The following is a 22,113-nucleotide window of genomic DNA, read 5'->3' as shown; positions in this document are numbered from 1 at the left end:
ATTGTGGCAAAGCAAGAACAAAGTGAACATACATTTTTACTTAGCGGTTAACATTCCCCTGAAAAACTGTCAGCAGTCTGTTTAGTAAGGTGGATGCCAAAAAAATAATTTATTTCTATTTGACATCTATTTAACATAAATTTTATACCCCTTAATCACGAACTATACACGGTTTACAATAAATGTAAAATATGCATTAAAGTCTAAAAAATACAGAAGTGCAGGTATATTAATGATAGTGATAGCCATGCCCCCTTCTGCCTTTTTTTGCTGCTGGGTTGAGAATGAGATGCTTTGCAACACCTTCTCCAATAACAACAGACGTTCCTAAGAGTCAATAAGCATGAAAGAAGATGTTAGCTGCTTAGAAGAGTCTTCTCATTGGCAGAATTATCTCCTTTCACCTTGGCTGCAATAGAAAGAAAGTACAGGGAGCATGCTAGATGACTTTTCTCACTGGCAAACACACTCCCCTTTCATTCTGATTGGCTCCCACTCACAGGGTTGTTGTTAGGATTAAAGTTGGGGAAGAGACACATGTACACCTTGTGTTCCTTTGACAAAAAATGAGAAAAGACCTTTGCACAAGAGGAGTGGGAGAAAAAAGTACGAAAGGGGTGATTTATCCTGTAACTCATCCTTGAAAAATAAATTCCACTGCAACTCAGATTCATTAATAGTCCGGCCCTCACATCCACTAACAGTGCAATCCTAAATGTGTTTACTCAGAACTCTCTCCCAAGTTCAATGAGTCCTAACAACTACAGCAGGGACTGCAGTTGGCAGGGAATGCTAACGCTCTTCCTGACTAGATTTACCAATGATGCCCTTGGGACCGTGGGATTGGTTTGAGGCAATTGCCTGCTCAGTGGGCTGTGGAATGAAAGCAATATGTGACTTTTTCTGGGCGGGGGTTCAGTGAAATGGCCAGCACGGCAGCTTCAGTCAGTGAATGGAAGATTTTGTTAGCAGTTGTGAGCACTCCTCTTTTAAAAGGGGGGTTTGGTACAGAGCCTTTGTAGCTTTTCCACCAAACTAACAATTGTACTTTATTCTGTCCCCCCCCCGCCCTAATAGATCCACCTGCTGTGCAGATATATTAATAGTTAGGCTTGTTCCCTGTAGGAGAGTCCTAATGTGCTTCTCTTTTCTGTCAGCCAGAATCGCTGCTCACACAGGCGCCCAAACAAAAGACTTGTGCTTGGTTATTTGGGAGTAAGGGGCATTGGTTCCTTGGGCTTTACTACCAAATAAATATGTATGATATTGGCTAGTTTTACTAAACTGCTCAGCAGTCAAATTTGTGCTGTGTCCTAACAAGATGTTGCCCCCTGGTGTTCTGTGCTGGTATATATGTTTGTGTCAAACATCGGAGGAAAGGAAGCAACTACACCGCAGGAGGAGAGAGAAGCTGACACGGTTTTTCCTTCTCTTTTTGGATTTTCTGCTGGTTTCTTTGTTTCAGATTAAAAGGGGAAAGCAGCGGGATGCCTCCCCTTGGCTTCCTACGTCATGTGATTGCTGCAAGTTTAACAGGTATGCAGGGAGCCTTGATCTCAGATTAAACGGCTGTGTGAACCAGCTCTTAGAGTCAATTATGATGATGATGAGAATAGTAGCCCAGAAGCAGAATAGTGCCCCAAATGTGTGTGTGTGTGTGTGTGATTGTAAGCTGCTTTGGGAACCAATCTTGGCTGAGAAGTGAGATACAAATCCTTTAAATCTATACATTTTTGAAGTTGACTTACTTCAGTGGTGAATTTATGTCCTATAAGGCCCTATACAAAGCCCTTGTTTTTGGTGGGGGACTATTTTTTCACATTAATAAATGTAACTTGAGATGTAAAATTTCTGGAAATTGTGAAGCCATCAGGAAAAAAAATTCTGGTTTTTTTTGAATAATTGAAAAAATGCAGTATCAGCACTTTTTACAGATTGAAAGTCACTTTGTTACTTCAGGAACATAAAATGTACAAGTTGGTTTGGCATAAAATTATCACATTTTATATATTAAAAGTACATTTTATTCAAACAATTATTACAAATTGAATTTAAATTTTATTTTTAAAAAACAAACAAACAAATGGAACTATAAGCTCCTGAACTGTAAGCAATCTCCTTTGTTTTGCCAGTTTATGAGGAGCAGGCAATTAAAAAAAAAAACAGAAGAAACCATCAACATTAATAACAAAGAAAATTATTTATATCTCCACTAGTCCTCCACAGTGTCAAGCAGACATAAAGTACCTATACCCATAAAAAAAACGGAGAAAAAGGGGGGGACCAAGATTCAATGAAACATTTTATTCATCATGCTAAAATAAAATATTCCATAATCCATTTTCTTCTTTTTTTCAAAATTTCCATTTTTTGAGAAAAAAACACAAAACCAGCTTTGAAAAAAAAAAACAGGAAAAAAACACATTTTTTCTTAATTTTTCCGGTTGTTTTCCAGGCCTTCACATCTCTAAATGTAACTATGTCAAAAAACATGATGCAGCTAAATGCATAAAAATGAGTTAGTTAATAATATGGGTTATCTTCTGGTGGGCTGTTTTGTTTCCAAAGGTGTAAAGACAAGTCCCTTGTCAATTTGCTTACTGAGAAGGACAATTAGCAGGGTAGGGATGGGGAATATGCTTAATATTTCACTTGGTAGGACTAAGTCTGGGTTGCCCTAATGGACCAGCTTTCACTGACTTTAATCAGGGAGTAGGATAAATGAAGACAGGAAACAATTCAAGAAAAAAAATACTAGAATTTAACAATGGCAATGCATGGTTTATTGTCATGTTTCAAAGGTACCCTCTCAGTCAAAATATGTATATTAATAACTTAGGGCTCCTCAGTCACTCTGCACACAGTGCATACATATCAATCTGCCATTGAGCTAGTCCTTAGAATCAGATTCATCTAGACACTATGTCTTTTACTTATTAGTGAGTTGCTTATCATGCACATGTCTTACATTATCTGAGCATAAGGATCAAAGCACTCAATGCAGAGGGGAATGACTTTGCAGGAAAGATACTGTGGCACCCTTTTGATGAATTAGGATGATAAATTAGGCTCTGCATATCACCAAGGTGCAACTATGATGCAATTTCATGAAACTCTATTGGGAACAGAGATGATTCACTCTCCTCTTCATAAATATCCTGCTGATAAAGGAGAAACTCAGACATGCACACACCTATATTTTCCAAGAGGATCAACAGCAGACAGAGGTGAACATTTCTATAAATCATATTCAGTATAGACTTAGGATTGACTCCCAGGTTAGTCAGGCTTAAAGTACACCCACTGAATCACATCTCACTGAAGTTTCATTGATTCCAATGGGTCTACACTCAGCCTGAGTAAGTCAGATGTAAATCTAAGAGCTCAAGTTTTCATTTCTCAAAGAAAACCAACAGTGTGACAGAGGAGCAATTTGGACACTTGAACACTACCATTTTTAGGGTTTTTTATCCACTTGCTTTTTCTAATATGAAACAACAACAATAACAACAACAATAATAACTCCCCCCCCCATATTTAACAAAATATACCAACATGGTTAAGGAATATTACGTTTTACATTAATCAAGCAGGATTAATGCGTTTTTTTTTTAAAAAAAGGAAAAAGAAACATCTCAAACTATTAATTAAATGTAGATCCTAACTGGGCATCGTTCCTTTGTGCTGTTACATATATTTTAGAACATAAGTGTAAGCAAGTTTATTTTTAAGTCCTTCTGGGTTCAATGGGGCTTACCACTAGGTAAGTATGCATAAGGAAGAGTATGAAATGAGCAGGCAAAATTAATATAATTCATTTGCAAAATAAGGTGGGGAATGGGGACTAATGGCTATTTAGATATGTGCAGATTTAATACTTTAGAGATGGATCCTTTAGAAAAGTCTCAAAGACTTATAATGATACTTTGGAACTTCAAAACCTTCTTGAGGGGCTTTGATGTTTCATTAGGTTGTTTGAGAAGATCTGATTCTTTTTGGGATGAGACCCAATACCCACATAGACAATTAGATTTTTGACTTTTGTTAAATAAGACCTTGAATATCTAGAATAAGTGATATATGCATTTATTTATTACCACATTTCTCCTGTAAAGGCATATTTTGGCCTTCCAAAAGGGTCCCCAAGATGTTTTCCATCATTAAACCATAGACACCTTAAAAGGAACCAGTAAAAGAAATTCACATGGAGATACAAAATGAAGTAGATCAAACGCTTGTTTATTCCTTGAGGAAAGACAGAACAGACTTCCTTCCTAACTGAAACTTCACAATAATATTTCACATGGTTCATTTAGATTACAACAGTTAACACTTAAGATGTACGCTTCAGTCTTCATATATCTGTGAGCTATCAATATTATTTTCCCAGATAAGTGTAATTTGATGGTGACATCTTAACTTTGAAGTTTTATATGTCTACTAAGGTTGTGCTTTAGTTTAAGAATGGATGAATAATTGAACTGAATGGAGCCCTTTCAAATGAATTTAGTAATAAATGCACTTTTTAATTACTTTCATTCAAAACCATTTTCACCCATTTGTACCATTCAGGAATGTGGATTTTTCCCTTTCTTTATGGCATGTGTCTAAACAATAATTACCGGGTATTGAAAAAGTACCCATTTTTTTTCTCTAGCTGAGATAAAAATGCAACCTGGACTATTTATTTGTTTATTTATTTAAAATATTTCTATCCCACCCTTCTACCCTATGATAGGGCACTCAGGGCGGCTTACAATAAAATCAAGCATGTACATAATAAAATTGTACACAATAAAAATCACAAAAACATTAAAATGAATTAAAATACATAAAATGCAATTAAAATACATAAAATGCAATTAAAATACATAAAATAATATATATATATATGTATATATATATATATATATATATATATATATATATACACACATAGATACATATATGTGTATATAGGGAGTGGTACTGAAGGGACTACTGAGGTAAAAATTAACATAGAAGGCATAAAATCAATGTCAAGCTCTACCTTCAGTCCCTCCCAAAGGATCTCTGGAACAAAATCATTTTCAGAAGTCTCTGGAAAACCATCAGGAAGGGAGCAGAGCGGTCTTCTTGGGGTAGGGTATTCCAAAGCTTGGGGGCTACAGCTGAAAAAGCTCTCTCCCGCATGCCTGTCAGTCTAACATCTTTCACTCCAGGCACACAGAGGAGACCAGAGGCAGATGATCTTAAATCCCGGCCAGGTACATATGGGCGTAAGAGGTCCCTCAGGTACATTGGTCCAAGGCTGTTTAGGGCATTAAAGGTCAGAACCAGCACTTTGAATTGGGCATGGAAACAAATTGGGAGCCAATGGAGTCGATAAAGCACAGGGGTGATATGGTCCCTGCGCCGTGCTCCAGTTAACATTCTGGCTGCTGCATTTTGAACCAACTGCAATTTCCAAACCGTTTTCAAAGGCAGCCCCACATAGACTGTGTTATAGTAATTTAGTATCTAAGTGCTTGATTGATACCCGGACTAAATTATTGATGTTTTATTGTATGGTGTTCTACAACAGGGATAGCCAATGTATTGCCCTCCAGAGGCTGAGACTATAACTTCCTTCATGACTGGCCATTGGTGTTGCTAGCTAGGCTAGATCTAACAAAGAACATATGGAGGGCACCATGTTGGCTACCCCATTGAACAATGTTCATAAAAATGTTTTCTTGTATATTAACTTTCTTTCCTCAATATGTCAGTTGTTTCTACTTGATATTCTTATGTTGATACTTTGTTGAGTCTGAGGGAAAAATAAATATTTACCTGAGCTGCAAAATATCCTATGATACTAAGCTATAATCACACAGTAATACTTCCTCTATACTGCAGTCCTAGATTAATGAGTGTGTCCTTCTGTCCATAGAATATTTCAGACAAACTACTGTGACCGAGTTCCTTCTGATGGGATTTTCTGAAGACCATAATGTGCAAATTGTGCATTTTGTGGTGTTTCTTTCCATTTACTTGATCGCCTTAATGGGGAATTTTCTCATCATCACTGCTGTGGCCCTGAATTACCACCTTCACACTCCTATGTACATTTTTTTGGTGAACTTATCTTTGATTGATATTTGCTACATCTCCACCATTGTCCCCAAAACCATGGCGATTTCCTTAACAAGCAACAAACTGATTTCTTTTTCTGGATGTGTTGCTCAGGTTTTCTTGGTTTTGACATTTGCTGGTGCTGAGCTCGCCCTCCTCACTGTCATGGCTTATGACCGCTATGTAGCAATCTGTCATCCTCTGCAGTACAAGGTAATGATTAGTTCCGAGGCCTGTATCCAGATGGCGGCTGCTTCCTGGGTAAGCAGTGTGATTCATGCAGTCCTTGAAACTACTATCACATTTAGACTAAGCTTTTGTCGGTCCAACGTTATTGGACAGTTTTTCTGTGATATTTCTCAGTTGCAAAAGATTTCATGCTCTGATACACAGTTTAGCCATGGTTTTACCTTTTCAGTTGGACTTCTTGCAGGCTCATTTTGTTTTGTGTTCATTTTTATTTCCTATGGCTACATCTTTTCAGCTGTGCTTAAAATCCCAGCAGATCAAGGCAGATATAAAGTCTTCTCTACTTGCACTCCGCACTTGACTGTCTTTTCTTTTTTTATCATCACAGCTATGTTTGTATATTTGAGGCCTAATGGACCTTCCTCTCCAACTGTAGACTTACTGTCTGCTATTTTGTACACAGTTTTGCCACCAGTACTCAATCCCATCATTTATAGTCTCAGGAATAAGGATATTCAAGAGGCTGTGCGGAAGATAACAAAGAAATGTAAATTGCATAGCATGATTCCTTAGATCATGTGAAAATAATTCATCTAATAAAAGCACACTGCAACTACTTGGCTAGCTAAGATAAACAAAATAAGAATATTGTATTTTGGAACATAATTGTAATATTCTATACCTTTTAATATACACCTTTCTTTGCATTGTAAGCTATTTCTCTTGTAGCTTTGATTGTAAGAACTGTTTACAATATGTTGGCATTCCTTAGTTACTGTAAACTGCCCAGAGAGCTTCGGCTATGGGGTGGTATACAAATATAATAAATAAATAAATAAAATTCTACTATCTGCTACTTCCTCTACTTCCATAAAATGGAACACTCTGAGTGTTGCCATAATAACCAGGTTGAATCTCAGTGGATTAGGCAGCACTCATTCTCTTTTTTCCTTCTGAATACAATACTTACATAATTGTAAATTTGTATAATATATACTTTTGCAAGTGTAATTTACAGACTCGAGGAAGTGCATCTACAGATTGAGCAAATATGAATGGTCTTGGCCCACATACGACATCTGTGATTTTAGCAATGTTAATGCAACATACATACCATTGCTTCCTTTGTCCCACAATAAACTGCAGAAAACAATTGGATCCTTCATCTCTTCAGATCCATGTTAAATATAATAAGGATAAAGGTAGCAGTTTGGTAAAAGTAGTTTGATTGTGAACATAATGTATTCCCTTGGGGCTAGAGGTGTAGCTGGGAATGTGTGCTGAATCAATTGCAAGATCTGTCAGCTCTATATTCTAATTTAGGGATTGCACTGAATTCCATCTATGGGGCAAGGACAGTTATAGGACTACAGGTACTCTGTGAACATGGCTGATTTTTAATTAACTTCAATAAGTTATGAGACCTCTGACAGAAAAATGGCCAACAGGGGTCTGGGTTCTTTCCTCTTGTTTTACACTCTGAACTCTCAATTCTGTCTGACTCTTTTATGTATCACCATGAAAACTTAGAGGGTTGTTAAGCAAATGTTTCTTATTTTGGGACTATATGTTTTTAAGGTTTTGTTTTGAAATGTGTTTATGGGAAGCAGCAGAATGGCATGTGGGGTATTTTCAGTATAACATTGTGGAATGCAAAGAATCTATGCGGGCTATAATAAGGGTAAAAGTAGATGTTTGGTAAATGTGGTCTGATTGTGAACATAATGTACTCCCTTGGGGCTGGGGTGTGCTGAATCCATTTTTGCATGCATCTGTCATCTCTTTATTCTGATATAGAGATTACACTGAATCCCATTTCATGTTATATACAAATATCAGGAATAAGATATAAAAGGTAAAGGTGTAAAGGTGTCCCCACACTTATAGTGCGAGTTGTTTCCGACTCTTAGGGTGATGTTTTGTGACCTTTACTAGGCAGACCATATATATGGGGTGGGATTGCCAGTTCCTTCCCCAGCCTTTCTTTACCCCCCAGCATATGCCGGGTACTCATTTTACCGACCACGGATGGATGGAAGGCTGAGCGGACCTCGACCCCTTTTACCGGAGATTCGACTTCTTCCGTTGGAATCGAACTCCAGCCGTGAGCAGAGCTTTCAGCTGCATTACTGCCGCTTAACACTCTGCGCCACGGAGGATCTCAGGAATAAGATATAGATGATATTAAAACATTAGTCTTGCCTATTGCCCAATATTGCAACACTGCTGCCTAAACCAAACCAAACAACAACAAAAAGTGAAATTTAAACAACACAACCTTTTAAGTACTATGATTTGTAACAATGCAAAGGATTTTAACACTGAAATGCATAGAAACCCCCAAACCATCTTCTTTGTTCTATTAAAACATTGTTTGAAAATAAGTTATCCCCATTATCAGACTTGCCTGCTGATATTAACAATGAGGGAGAAGTGGAGAAGACAATATCTTTGCTATTGCCACTATCTGGTAACAGAATAGATGCTTCTTTCCCTGCTATGGGATAGTAGTGATATACCTTTATCACTTGCTCTTGTACGTCAGCTAATGGGAAACACATGACCCTCCAGATGTCATTGAGCTGCAACTCCCATTAGGTCCCGCCAACATGACCATTCAGCAAGGATGAAAGGATCTTTTTGAAACTTGGCTGACTTTCTGTAACCATTGTACTTGTCAGTCAGTCACTGTAAGTATCAGCCGAATCACTATAATTTGCAAGCACAGTGATTGCACAGCTGAGCTGATTTATACACACCCTATGGATACTATCAGCATTTGAGTTCAGTTTGTGTTTAGTGTGGGCCTGTTCAGAGAATGTGCATTGCCTGACAAAGTGAAGAAAAACAGATCTTCACAGATCAGTACAGGGCCATTCCCTTCTGTTTTCCTGGGGAGGGGTCGAGAGTGTTATGTTAGAGCTGTTTTGCCACGGCTTGTACAAGATTCTGTCCCTTTTGAGTCAGTTTTTTAAGGTGTCAGTATCATGTCAAAGTTTAAGGATATAATATAATGACATTTAATTAAATGTCTTCTAAATGTTTGTTAAATGAGTCATATGCAGTGTGGTCTCTAAAATATTCTGTTTATGTTTAAGACCACAGTGTTGTCTTCACTATATTGATTTTAGTTTGTTTTAATGTTTGTAGCTCCTGAAGAAGAACAAGTTCCAAAATGCGTAGAGCTCATAATAAATTTCTTCCAGCACCAGAACTTGTCTCTCTTTCCTGCCTTTTGTCAAGAGGATCAAATCTATCCAAAATGCTTGGGTGTTATTCAAAATCACAATAAGAGAAGCTCAGCTAGAACGTGTGCTGTAGATCAGGACTGCTCCCAGAAGCCAAGAGAATGCTAGCACGGTTAATGAGTAGAGACAAAAGATAGCCTTACATCTGATCTTAAACCAGCAGTTTGGTAGTCATCTCTTTGTCTACGATATACCCAATCTACGAGTGCAGGTCAATAGATTCAGAGGATTATTCACAGAATGTGGTGGTTCTGACCGAGTCAAATTTTGCCCACATTGGATCACAGCTTGCATCAAGTGCCCACTTCAGTCACAAGTACAGCTCACATGTTTTTCAGTTTCATTTTAAAAATCCTGATGAATTATATGCAAAATTATACACAAAATTACGTATATTATTTAAGCACCATGTGGTACTATATTTCTGCAGCATAAAATATTTTTATTCAGTTTTGTGCATTTATGCAGTTCTGTGCATATACATTTAATCACATACACACTGTATGGCATATATGTAATATAAATAATATAGTGTTCATGATAAATGTGCATAATGATTGATATAATAGGGGTGCGCAGCAACCATGATATCTACCTTTTAGCCATATCTGTAGCATTTTGGGGTCATTCTGATATCATTTTATTCTTTTAACTTAATAACTCTGAAATATCTGTCTATCTGCCTATCTATTTATTTATGGAAAATATCTTATTCCATTGATCTAAAACTAGGGTGTGGTAATTTGAGATCCGGGGGGCAAATGTGGCCCTCCAGGATTCTCTATGTGGCCCGTGGACTTTTCCCAGGCCTCACCCCTCACTGGCCTTCCTTGGCACTCTGAGTGTGTTTGTCTCGCTCAAATGAGTTCTTTAACTCTGATAACACCTTTGCTTACCTGAATGGAGGATAGTGAGCGGTGTGTAGGATAAGGTGTAGAAACTAGCCTACTATAAGGTGATACCTACAGTAATTGCTCTCTAATTTTTGCCTCTGGCTCTACCCAATACTGGCATGTGGCCCTTGGAAGATTGCCCAGAATGGAATGTGGTCCTGACTTAAAGTTTGTGAGCAGAACATTTCATGTGAAGACCAATGAAATTATCAAGTTAATCTGAGCTGAGGTTGCTAGTCATGGGAAATAGAAAACACATAAGGAAGTTAAATATTGCAACATATGGGCTGCCGTTTCTTAAATATAGCAAGTGTTTCAGGTTGATAGAAATATTTTATGGTTTTACCTTGTTTTGAAGCCAGGTTTGGCAAAGATGTTCAAAATATTATTTAATTTATAGTTAAAGCTTATGAGATAAATTCTTGTAACTTCCTCCCATCCTCACCTTTTTCAATTTGGTTAATTCCTTTTGGAACTGAATACAATTTTTTAATTTATTTTTGCAAACATTTTATAATGGTAATTTTGTAGATGTTCCACTTAAAGTTCTTTTTCTTTTTAGTAGCTTTTTTTTTTTTTTTTTTTTTTTACAAAAAATGAGTTGTCCTAAGTCCTACTGATAGCGGACTCATTGAAATGAACATATAATATATGTAGGCTATACCAGTAAGATGCTTACTGGTTATTACTAAACACCAGATATATTAGTCTTAACAACATCCCTTGCATTTATAAATTCAGCCTCTCCCTGGGCTTAGGAATTCTTTTTGAATGGTGTAGTGCAACTGTGGATGTTCCTGGCTTGTCCACCACTGTCAGTGGATATTCTATCTCAGCAGGTGTCTCAACAGGAGACACTTCTAAAACAGTGTTAGGATCTGATGCAGAAATTGTGGGCCTATCAATCTCTCTGGCTGTATCAAGTGGGCAGTGTAATGGTTCCACATCGATTTGCTCTTCTACTTCAGTCTGTGGACCCTCTGCGGGAAACTCTTCTCCATGGTATAAACACACTTGATTTTGGTGTCGCTGAATATACCTCCCATCTGGTAATTCCACCACCCATGAGTATCATGTCTGTGATACAAGACGGCCTGCCAACCAACAAGGTCCAATTACAAAATTAAGGGCATAAATTAAATTCCCCACTGAGCCAGTGTGGTGTAGTGGTAGACCAGGGTTTGAATCCCCACATAGCCATGAAGCTCAGTGGGTGACCTTGGACCAGTCAGTGCCTCTCAGCCTCATGAAAACCCTATTCATAGGGTTGCCATAAGTTGGAATCGACTTGAAGGCAGTACATTTACATTTTTGGGGGGTTCTTGATGCTGTTTTTAAGTCATAGTAGAATTTCTGTGCTTCCAGCTTCTCACATACCTTAATAGCCTCATCAAGGTGCAGGATGTCCAGATGTGTATGCAATTTCCTACCCATTAGTAGTTCTGCTGGTGATTTTCCTGTGGTGGAATATGATGTAACACGATACTGGAAAAGGAATCTGGCTAATTTAGTCTCTAAGCTGCCACATGCCATTTATTTAGTCCGTTTTTCAAGGTCTATACAGTTGTTTCTGCTAGGCATTGGAAGATGGGTGATGTGGAGCAATTCTTACATGATTGATGTGGTTTTTCTCCAAAGATTCTTGGAAAATTACACCTGTACGTTGTGACCCATTATCACTTACCACTACTTCTGGCAATCTAATAGTAGAAAACGACAGGCAGAGCTTATCCACAGTTGCTTCAGCAGTAGTGGATGACATGATGTGAACTTCAAACCATTTGGAATATGCATCTGTTATTATTAAGAACATTTCCCCCATGAATGGTCCAGCATAATCAATGTGAAGTCTTGCCCAGGGTCATTGTGGCCATTCCCATGGATCTAAGGGTGCTTTTGGAGGAGCATGGCGGTTAGATTGACAAGTCCCACACTGTCGCACCACTGTCTCAATCTGCTGGTCTACTCTAGGCCACCATGCATAACTACTTGCTAATCTCTTTATCCATACAATGCAGGATGTGCTTCCTGCAACAATTTTAGCACAGCAGACCAACTCCTTGGTGGTACTACTATCTGAGACCCCAGTAATAAACATCCATCCTGTATACTCAAGGATTCCATATGCTGATGGTAGGGCTGTAAAACTGTGCTTCCCCCCTCAATCCTTTGACCAAAAGGCAGGGTATAAATCATCATCATCATCATCCATTTGTGACCATTCTTCACACTCTAGATAACAGCGGATCTTGGTCCATGTCTCATTTAATCTTTGCTGCATTTATCAAGGATGTGGACATCAATTCAATAAGAAGAATGGTTTCAGTAGGCTGAGGTACTGACTTTGGGCAGTGGAAGTCAGCTAAGGGCATCAGCGTTACTTAGGGCTTGACCTGGTTTATTTTCAAATTTGTAATCATGCACAGAGAATGTCAAGGCCCATCTCTGGATTCTAGCAAATGCCATTGGGGGTACTGGCTTGTTCTCTCCCAGCAAACCCTGAAGGGACTTATGATCTGATTGTATGACAAAACATCTGCCATATAGATATGAATGGAATTTCTTTACTGCAAAAACCACTGCTAACCTGTCACATTCTAGCTGTGAGTAGTTTTTTCCCCCCCTGCCGGGGCTAGAGATCTTGATGCTTAACTAATGGGACACTCTGATCCATCAGGCATTTCGTAGACTAACACTGCTCCCACTCCATATGGAGAAGCATCACAAGACAAGAGAAGTTCTTTATGACTGACACTTTTATTATTATTTCTTTGATTTATATCCCGCCCACCCTCCCAGCAGGAGCTCATATTGAATAATGAATAAGGAGTGCGGATGACTTCAACAAGTTCTTTGCTGCTGTAAAAGCTCTTGCCTGCTCTTGACCCCAATGGAATCTTATCCCATTTTGTAAAAGTCTATGTAATGGTGCTAATACTGTTGCCAAATTGGGTAAGAATTTGCCATAATAGTTTAGCAACCCCAAAAAGGACTTCAGTTCTGAAACTGACTTTGGTGTAGGTGCCTCAATAGTGGCACGTACCTTCTCTTCCACAGGATGTATGCCAGCTGCATTAATTTTGTGTCCCAGATGCATAATTTCTGGGGCCTGAAAAATGCACTATTCTTTCTTGAGATGCATGCCTGCAAATGACAGCTTTGATAATACTTGGTCTACGTTCTGCAAATGTGCTGCCTCTGTTGTTCCTGTAATCAGAATATCATCAAGATACACACAGACATGCAGCATACCCTGGAACAAATTGTCCATAACCGTTTGAAAGATTCCAGATGCAACAGAAACGCCAAAAGGCAGTAAATTGTAACAAAACAGTCCTTTATGAGTATTGATTGTTACATACTGTTTTGAACTTTCCTCAAGAGGAATTGAAGGTACGCATCATTTAGGTCAATTTTTGTGAAAGTTTTTCCTCCAGCCAGGGTGGCATATAGATCTCCAATTCGAAGAATGGGGTATGTGTCCAGCTGTGCTACACGGTTCACAGTGACTTTATAGTCACCGCAAATCCTTATAGTACCATCTGGCTTCAATACAGGGACAATTGGAGCAGCCCACTCAGAGAACTGAAAAGGCTCAATAATACCTTTAGCCTGTAGTCAGTCTAATTCCTGCTCCACTTTGTGACACATAGCATATGGTACTGGGTGGGACTTTAAAAAAGGTTTTTAGCATCTGGATCCACAAAAATCCTACCATTTACCCCATTTAGAGTACCCAACCTATGTCTGAAGAGCTCTTTATGTTTTGAAAGACTTGCTTCTATCCCAAGAGAGCTACTTTTGTTGATCTGTGCCCAGTTGTGGTTCAGCTGTTTTATCCAGTCCGGCCCATAAGACTAGGGCTTCTTCCTTTTATCACAACTAAGGGCAATTGAAAGGTCTGCATATTCCACTTCTATATTAATACTGCCTCTCACTAGTACTGCTTGACCAGTATATGTGTGTATCATTATTTTCAGTGGTCTCAACTGTGACCTCTTATTCTTTGGCCACAAACAGTTATAAGTGGCTCACTAATTATAGACACTGAAGCCCCTGTGTCCACTTACATAGTTATGTTTTTCCCATTAACAGTAACATCCACTGGCAGTGGTTTTTCTTTATAGTCTTTTCTAACAACGTTGTACATAGTGTACACTTCATCTGTGCCCTTATCATGCTCCCCTGTATTTGTCATCTGGTGTATCTGCTTCTTACTACCTTCCTCCCCCTTTGTCTGTGCCCTTTTTCTATGGCACATTTTGGCTAGATGCCCTTGTTTCAAGCAAAACCAGAACTCACTACTCCTGTGGGGGCCTGGATGGCCATCATGTTTTCCTCCACAGCGAAAACAGGGAGTTCCACCGCGTAAGTGGTGTCTCTCTTCACCTGGACAATCCTGTGTAGCCAATGTGGTACTGGATAATTTATGTGTGGTGGCAGTAAGTGCCTGGGCATCAATTGGATGTTGAGAGATCCCCTGTAAATCTAAAAAGTGCTGAGCTGCAACCTCCATACTTTGTGCAATTTCCAGGACTCTTTTAAATTCTAAATTGTATTCTGCCAATAAGTGCCTGTGAATCCTGTCATCATTGATGCCACAGACCAGCCGGTCCCACAGCATAGCATTCAAGGTGTCTCCAAACCCACAATGGTCTGACAGGCTATACAGTTCTGCTTCATAAACTGCCACAGACATCCTAGGAGAGCATGAAAAACTGTTGAACTTAAATCGCTGCATAATTTCAGATGGCTTGGGGTTGTGGTGATTTGAGACAATCCCAATCAAGTTCTCAAAGGATTAGGCACTGGGCTTTTCAGGAGCTACCAAACTCCTCATCAGTCCATATGTCTTTGCTCCACAAACACTCAGCAAAATAGCCCGCTTCTTGCTATCATCATTAATATCATTACCAATGAAGTACTGGGACAGTCTCTCTACATACTGCACCCAGTCCTCCTGATCAGCACCAGAGTCTTTCATAAGTCCATAAACAGCCATTTTCTTATCACACTGCTACTCACAATGGCTGAAGAAATCCAAGGAGACTGATGCATCCAGTTTACCTTTGTCGCCAGTATAATATGTGTAGGCTACACCAGAAAGATGCAAACAATACCTGGGTTTATTTCTTAGGCTCTTTCACACAGTTCTCAGTTTGGAAACACACCCTGAATGCACAGGCCTCAGGCATGCTCAGATCCAACTTTTCTAAAAAAGACCCCAAAACTTTACCTTTTTGGTCATTAGGTGGCAACCACATGAACATATCTTATAGAACGAACCTAAATGAGTTATGGCTATTCACTTCAAAAGGTCTACTCTGAGTAGAACTAGCATTGAATACCACCGTAAGCCAATGGGATAAGTGATGGTGACTATTTTGAATATGGACTATGTGCATTAAAAAAATGGCTTGATAAATGGATCTATATAATTCCCGCCCATCGACAGACCTAGAGGGCTTTGTCGATGGTGGGTCTTTGCAGCCATACTGGGGAAGACCTGGCATGGCTTCAAAGCCCCTGATTGTGGCATGACCATGCACACTGTGTCGTGCAGAGGGTGGGACAGAGTGGCTATTTAAGCCCTGCTTCACCCTCCCTTGGCCTCTTTCTGGCCTTGTGCGATGGCAGGGCAGGTCGTGAGTCACCTGGTTGCCTGGTTGGGCGTTGGCTTGTAGCCTGTTTCATTGCAGCATGGGGTGGAGGAGAGAGGTGGCGAGGCTGCGGGAGCAGTGGTGAGGCTGTGTGAGCATAGGAGTGGTGGCAGCAGCATAGACCTCATGGAGCGGCGGCACGGATCTTTTGGCATCCTCGGTGGGCTGCCCTACTGGGGCTTTGGGTGTGCCAGTCATCTTGTAGCAGTTTGGGCAGCAGCTATTTAGAGTGGCCACTTCGGGAAGGTTAATTGAGGCAGCCATTTTGAGAAGGTTAATTGAGGTGGCTCTTTTAGGAAGGTTAATTGAGGTGGCCATTTTAGGTAGGTAAGTTTTGAGTGCAGCCATTTTGGGAAGGTTGTCTGAGACAGCCATTTTGGGAAGGTCATTCAGAGGGTGGCCATTTTGTGGCAGGCTTTTGACAGTTGGCCTTTTGCAGTAGGTCTGTTGAAAGAACGTAAGTCGGGTTTGTTGGCCATGCCTCCTAAGAAGGGTAAGGTTGGTTCTAAGGAGAAAGGGAAGGTCCCTAAGCTGCCAGCTCACCATCCACCTCCTCCACCCCAAGAATCCTTGTCTTCCAAGGAAGAAGGGCCTGATGTGGCTTCATTATTATCTTGTATCAGATCCTTGGAGTGGTTGAACAGGCAACCTCAGGGTAATAATGCGAAGAGGGTTAAAGTGGCTAAGGGTAAACAGGATATGAAAGGGCAGGATGATAATATCTGGAATTTTGTTTTGAACTGCTCAGCTGCATTGGAGGGGTCATCTGGTCAGTTTGTCCTGGTGTATTCGGTGCCAGAGGCAGAGTCAGGGGCTATGGGGAGTCCTGATGCAGAGGCTGCTATGGCTTATCCGGATTTTGGTAAGTTCACTCATCAAGGTAACATGCGGGGAATGCCTGGGTAGCCTGGGATGGGTCCTTGGGCTATGCCTTGGGGGGCTGCTCAGGGGTGGCCTTACCTGGCATATTCAGGGGCAGTACCTGCTGGATATGGATGGGGTGTTTCTCCTTCTGCTCAACAGAAGCCAATGGATGCTTGTAGACAGGCTTGGACCCCTGGAGGCCTTCCTGCTGTGCCGATCTATTGTCTTCTGTCGAGACTGGCGCGGGTCCATTTGGGGAGATGTCAGCTCCTCTGGGGGCTCACTTGTTGGCAACAAAGAAGTTTATATGATAGGGAGAAAACATTGTTGTGTTTTCCCTGTTATAGCATGAGGCCGAGCAGAAGGTAAAGGATAAACAGGAGAGAAACAATTAAAATTTTTAAAAGAAAATGGTGGATAGGAACTTGGGTAATTGGATGGCAGTATTTTTAATTTACATGGGGGTGGTAATTCAGCATCAGTCTATGTGTGTGGCAGCTTTGGTGAAATACCTGGACATAATATTTAGGGCACATAAGGCATTCATGGGGTCAGCATAGCTGGCCTATGATAATTTTTTTAGGATGAGAGCAGCAGTGGATGTGAACCTACAGTGGGATAGGAAGGACCCAGAGTTGTGGTTGCAGTTCATGACTGCAGGGGGATAGGGCCAATAACAGGCATTTACTGGGTCAGTCTGCCAATGTGGCACCTTCCTGTGGGTCCACGGGCATGGGGTTCAACCCCGCCTGCTCTGTTGAGAGTTCAGTGCTAAGGGATTTTGCAACAGGAACCTGTGTAAATTTAGACATGAGTGTTCCATCTGTGCTGGTAAAAGGGCACCAGATGTTCTAGAGCTCAGGGGTTTCAGTGTTTTCAGAAGGGGAAAAGCTGGGATTTGGAGGGCAGCTTTCAGGTAAGGGACCCCACCCCAATTAGTATTTGGTGCCTTTTGCATTTGTTACATCAGTATCCTAAGTGGGCAGATGCAGTTTACTTGGGGGAAGGTTTTGGTTTTGGTTTTAGGATTCCAGTGTTGGGGAGTATAGGCCTTATGTGCCAGGGAATCTGAAGTTGGTAGTTAGAATGGAGAGAGCGGTACAGGAGAAAATAGATAAGGAGGTAGCTGTGGGGTGGGTATTGGGTCCTTTTGGTTACCCTCCTATGCCCATTTTAAGGGTATTCCCTTTGGGCATTGTTCCTAAGAAAGATCCTGGACAATATTGCTGCATTCATCACCTGTCTTACCCTAGGAGGCAGTTGGGGAATGATGCTATTCCTGAACATTTGTGTTTGGTATGTTACACTTCCTTTGACAATGCAGTTGTTCTGGTTTGGTGTTTCGGCCCAGACACTCTCATGTGTAAGTGTGATATCAAGTCAGCTTTCCGCCTCCTTCCAGTCCACCCTTTGGACTTTGATCTGTTGAGGGTTTTGTTTAAAGGTTTGTTTTATGTAAATCAAGCTCTGCCCATGGAGTGTTCTGTTTCGTGTTCAGCTTTTGAACACTTTAGCACATTCCTTGAGTGGGCTTCCACGAGGCAAGCTGTCTCTCATGCAGGAGTGCATTGCCTTGATTGTTTTCTTTTTGCTAGTCCTGCTGGCTCCCCTCAGTGTAGTCAGCTTATGTCTGCATTTGGGCAGGTGGCAGAGAAGTTAGGGGTGCCTTTGGCCAAGGAAAAAACCTAGGGCCCTTTGCCTGTGTTTATCTTTTTGGTTGTTGAACTTGACTCAGTAGCAGAGGCTTGCTGTTTACTGGCAGTCAAGTAATGGGAGTTGAAATGCAGGGTTGATAGCATGAAGGATACTAAGAAGGTGGCCCTCAGGGAACTTCAGGAATTGGTCGGGCATTTAAATTTTGCATGCAGGGTCATAGAACCTAGCAGAGTGTTTTTGCGCAGGATTTGTGACCTGATGAAAGGTCGCAGCAAGCCTCATCATCGGGTTAGAATTACCAGGGACATGAGGGATGATTTGCTAGTTGGGTCCCAATTTTTGGATCAGTTTAATGGAGTTTCTTTTTGGTGTAAGGATTTATAATTGGAGGTTGAGTTGCAAGTTCACTCTGATGCCTCTGGGGCTTTAGGTTTTTGGGGTTATTTTTTGGGATAGCTGGTGTGTGGAGGCATGGCGGGTGGCCTGGGCTGAGGCTGGCATCACTAGAGATCTAACCTTTTTAGAGTTTTTTTCCCATAGTGGTTGCTGTGCAACTGTGGGCAGTTAATTTGATTAACTCTGTGGTGCATTTTTGGTGTGATAACCAGGCCATGATGTATGTTATCAACTCTCTTACTTCTAGGAGTATGAGAGGGATGGTTTTGGTACGTGCTTTTGTAACTCAGTGCCTTAAATTTAGTATTCATTTTCTTGCTTGCCATGTTCCTGGTTTGGATAATGGCATGGCTGATGTCCTCTCTCTCCATCAGATGTCACATTTTGGGGAGCTGACCCCTTTGGCCAGGCCTCTGGCAGATCCGATGCCAGTGGCACTGTGGGAACCTGGTAGTTTAAAGCTGAGAAGGCCATAATGTTGTCCCTTGCCACCAGCACAAGAAGCTCATATTTAAGTGCAGGTAGGGAATTTGACAGTTTTTATTTGAGCAGAGGGTATTCTCTCCTTTGGCCTATCCTAGTGGATCGGTTGGTAGAATTTTGTGTGGCTCTTCACCGGCAGGGAGTTTCAGTGAAGACCATTAGGGGTAAGTTGGCGAGAATTGAATTTCTGGCCAAAGTTAGGGGTGTCCCTGATTTGTCCAGGGATTTTAGGATAAGCAAGATGCTCTAAGGGTGCACTGGGGCCCATCCTCCTGTACCAGACACTCGCTGCCCTATCTCACCAGAGATTTTGTTGGGCTTTCATGGTCTTTGGGTGTCTTTATGTAGTTCCAGCTATGAGGGAGTTTTATTTCATGCAGTTGCTATTATAGTGTTGTTGATGTTGTTGTTTTCGGCTTTTTCACATGGGAAAGTTGCTTGCCTCTTCGAGAAATAACAGGTCCAGTCAGACTTTGGAGGTAGGTGATGTGATGGTGGATGGCAGCAGTGTGCAGATTCAGCAGCACAAGGCAAAGACTGACCAGAGAGGACAAGGAGCTGTTATCACATTGGCCTCTTCCCGTTGATGGGCTGTGTCCGGTCCAGGCCTTGGGTTCTTTTTTCTTACTTTGGGGTATATGTGGGGGCTTCCCTTTTTGTCACCAGGATGGTCAGTCAAAGGTTAGTCAAAGTTCCAGTTTAGGGCCTGCACCAGATGGGCCTTGTCATGTTTGGGTCTGGATCTGCAGCTGTTTGGTACACACTTTTTCAGGAGTGGTGGGGCTTCCATGGCAGCTAGCCTGGGATTTGGGAGCACCGCAATTCAGGCAGTGGAGCACAGGTGATCAGGTGCTTTCCAGGCATATGTTAGGCCAATCAAGGGCCCTCATTGACTGTTGCAGTAATGAACACATTTTTAATTGTTGTTTCTGTTTTAACAGGTTGGACGGTGCTGGAGAGAGTCATGTTACTCATTTGTGGCCATAGCATAGTGTTCTGGGCCAAAAAGAGGGCATCACAGACCAGGCACAGGACCCAGTTGGGACTCAGCAATTGCACTTCAGTCCAGTGGCTGGGTAGATGTGGCATGCTGTGGGAATGCCTCCTACCATCTGTCTTTGATGCTTCGTTGGTGCAGCACCCTCCACAATTTTTGGTTATACATTTGGGAGGCAACAACCTCGGGATGTTGAAGGGGAAAGCCCTGACCATTCAGGCTTGCCTGGACTTTGTGGCCATACATAGAAGGTGACCTGGGACTGTGATTGTTTGGTCTGATATCCTCCCCAGGAGGATTTGGAGGGTGGGAATTGACCCCAGGAGCCTGAACATGGCTCGTAAGAAGATAGAGAGGTCCAGTCTATTCTTGCCAATACTGATACTGAATGGAGATAAAGGAACCAATATAGGATTCAATACATTTTATGTATATGTCCCAAGCAAACACAAATAATGTGTGACAAATTCAGGTGAATGAAGACAAAAACATGTTACACTATAAGTAACAGTTCTTCAGGAGTATATATTTTCAAAACCAAGCTTACTTATAGATTCTTTCATTAGCCAAATACATGATCTGATATAATCCAGTTGGAGAATTTTCTGGTATTTCATGCTAACCTCTAAATTAATGGTATTCAAAATAAGATTAACAGCACAATTGGAACCCAAGATCCACCAGAATGAGAGAGTTTGGATTTGGCAAATCTTGGCCTTTCCTGGCTAAGCCAAGTCTCAGTCAAGGCTATGTTGGCATAAATCCCTCATCCTGGCTGAGCCAGAAATACACCAGAGTAATCTCCTTACCCCAATTCAGCCTGGGCTAAACTGGTATAATTTAAGGTGGTGTGACATATGCTGATGACAGTCCCAAACAGCAGTGTGGAGGGGGAATGATGGAAGTGTGACAGGTTAAGGAGAGACTTACACTTATTCTGATCCCCTTCCAGCTCTATCATGTGACCTAGCAACCCAATGCAACTTAGCTGACAAAATGGGTGGTGTAAGTAAAAAAAAATGTTGGCGTAAGTCCTTAAAATTCCTGCTGAACAGAGTTTGGCATAGGATTTACATCAGTATAATTAGTAGTTTATTAAATCTGTGCATAGCCATTGGCTGTTACAGAAGGAACACAGTCATTAAAAAACATCAGTAAAATACAAAAAACATTTAGTAGTACTATACACGCATATTTAGTTAAAAAAATTCTATAAACTTAGCGCCTAAGTTAATTGGAAGCTTTAATATGCCTGGCTCTAAGATTCTTTGCCGCCAGAGCAAAATCAGCGGTAGACATCATTATGTAAGGTTGGTCTGCGGATAAAAGAAATACTACTATCTGAGCTTCATTTAGATCTTTATTCTTTTGAATCAGCGGATCCAGAAATCTTTTTCTAGGGCCATCAAATAAGGGTCAAACTAACATATAATGAATTAATCCTCGGGGGCCTTGAACCCAGCAGGACATAAGCGCTCTACCGAGGTATCTGCCGTATAAGTACGCAGAGGGCATGACCTGAAATCTTAGTTCCATGTACGCTCTACGAAGAGCGGCCTTAGTTAGGATATCAAGATAAAGTGGCCATTCATGGGTGGTTTTAATGCGTGGAAACCAGAGAGAGAATGGAGCTG

The 22,113-nt window shown here is 40.9% G+C and overlaps 1 protein-coding gene across 1 annotated transcript; it reads left to right on the top strand.

Annotated features, from left to right (window-relative positions):
* Positions 1-1,487: 1,487 nt before the first annotated feature.
* LOC133367793 (olfactory receptor 14A16-like) lies at positions 1,488-6,855 on the top strand. The gene is made up of 2 exons (XM_061591897.1): positions 1,488-1,536; positions 5,912-6,855. The coding sequence occupies exons 1-2, from the start codon at positions 1,488-1,490 to the stop codon at positions 6,853-6,855; spliced, it is 993 nt and encodes a 330-aa protein (XP_061447881.1).
* The last annotated feature ends 15,258 nt before the right edge of the window (positions 6,856-22,113 follow it).

This window comes from Rhineura floridana, chromosome 11 (assembly GCF_030035675.1).
Source record: "Rhineura floridana isolate rRhiFlo1 chromosome 11, rRhiFlo1.hap2, whole genome shotgun sequence".
NCBI classification, from domain to species: Eukaryota; Metazoa; Chordata; class Lepidosauria; order Squamata; family Rhineuridae; genus Rhineura; species Rhineura floridana.
Note: the sequence above shows the minus strand (reverse complement) of the source record. Positions and strands in the feature narration are given on the sequence as shown.

Bases quoted from the DNA above. Each gene is read 5' to 3' on its own strand.
- LOC133367793 (XM_061591897.1), top strand. From the start codon at position 1,488: ATGCCTCCCCTTGGCTTCCTACGTCATGTGATTGCTGCAAGTTTAACA. The intron at 1,537-5,911 runs GTATGCAGGGAG...TTCTGTCCATAG, and splicing joins GATTGCTGCAAGTTTAACAG to AATATTTCAGACAAACTACT.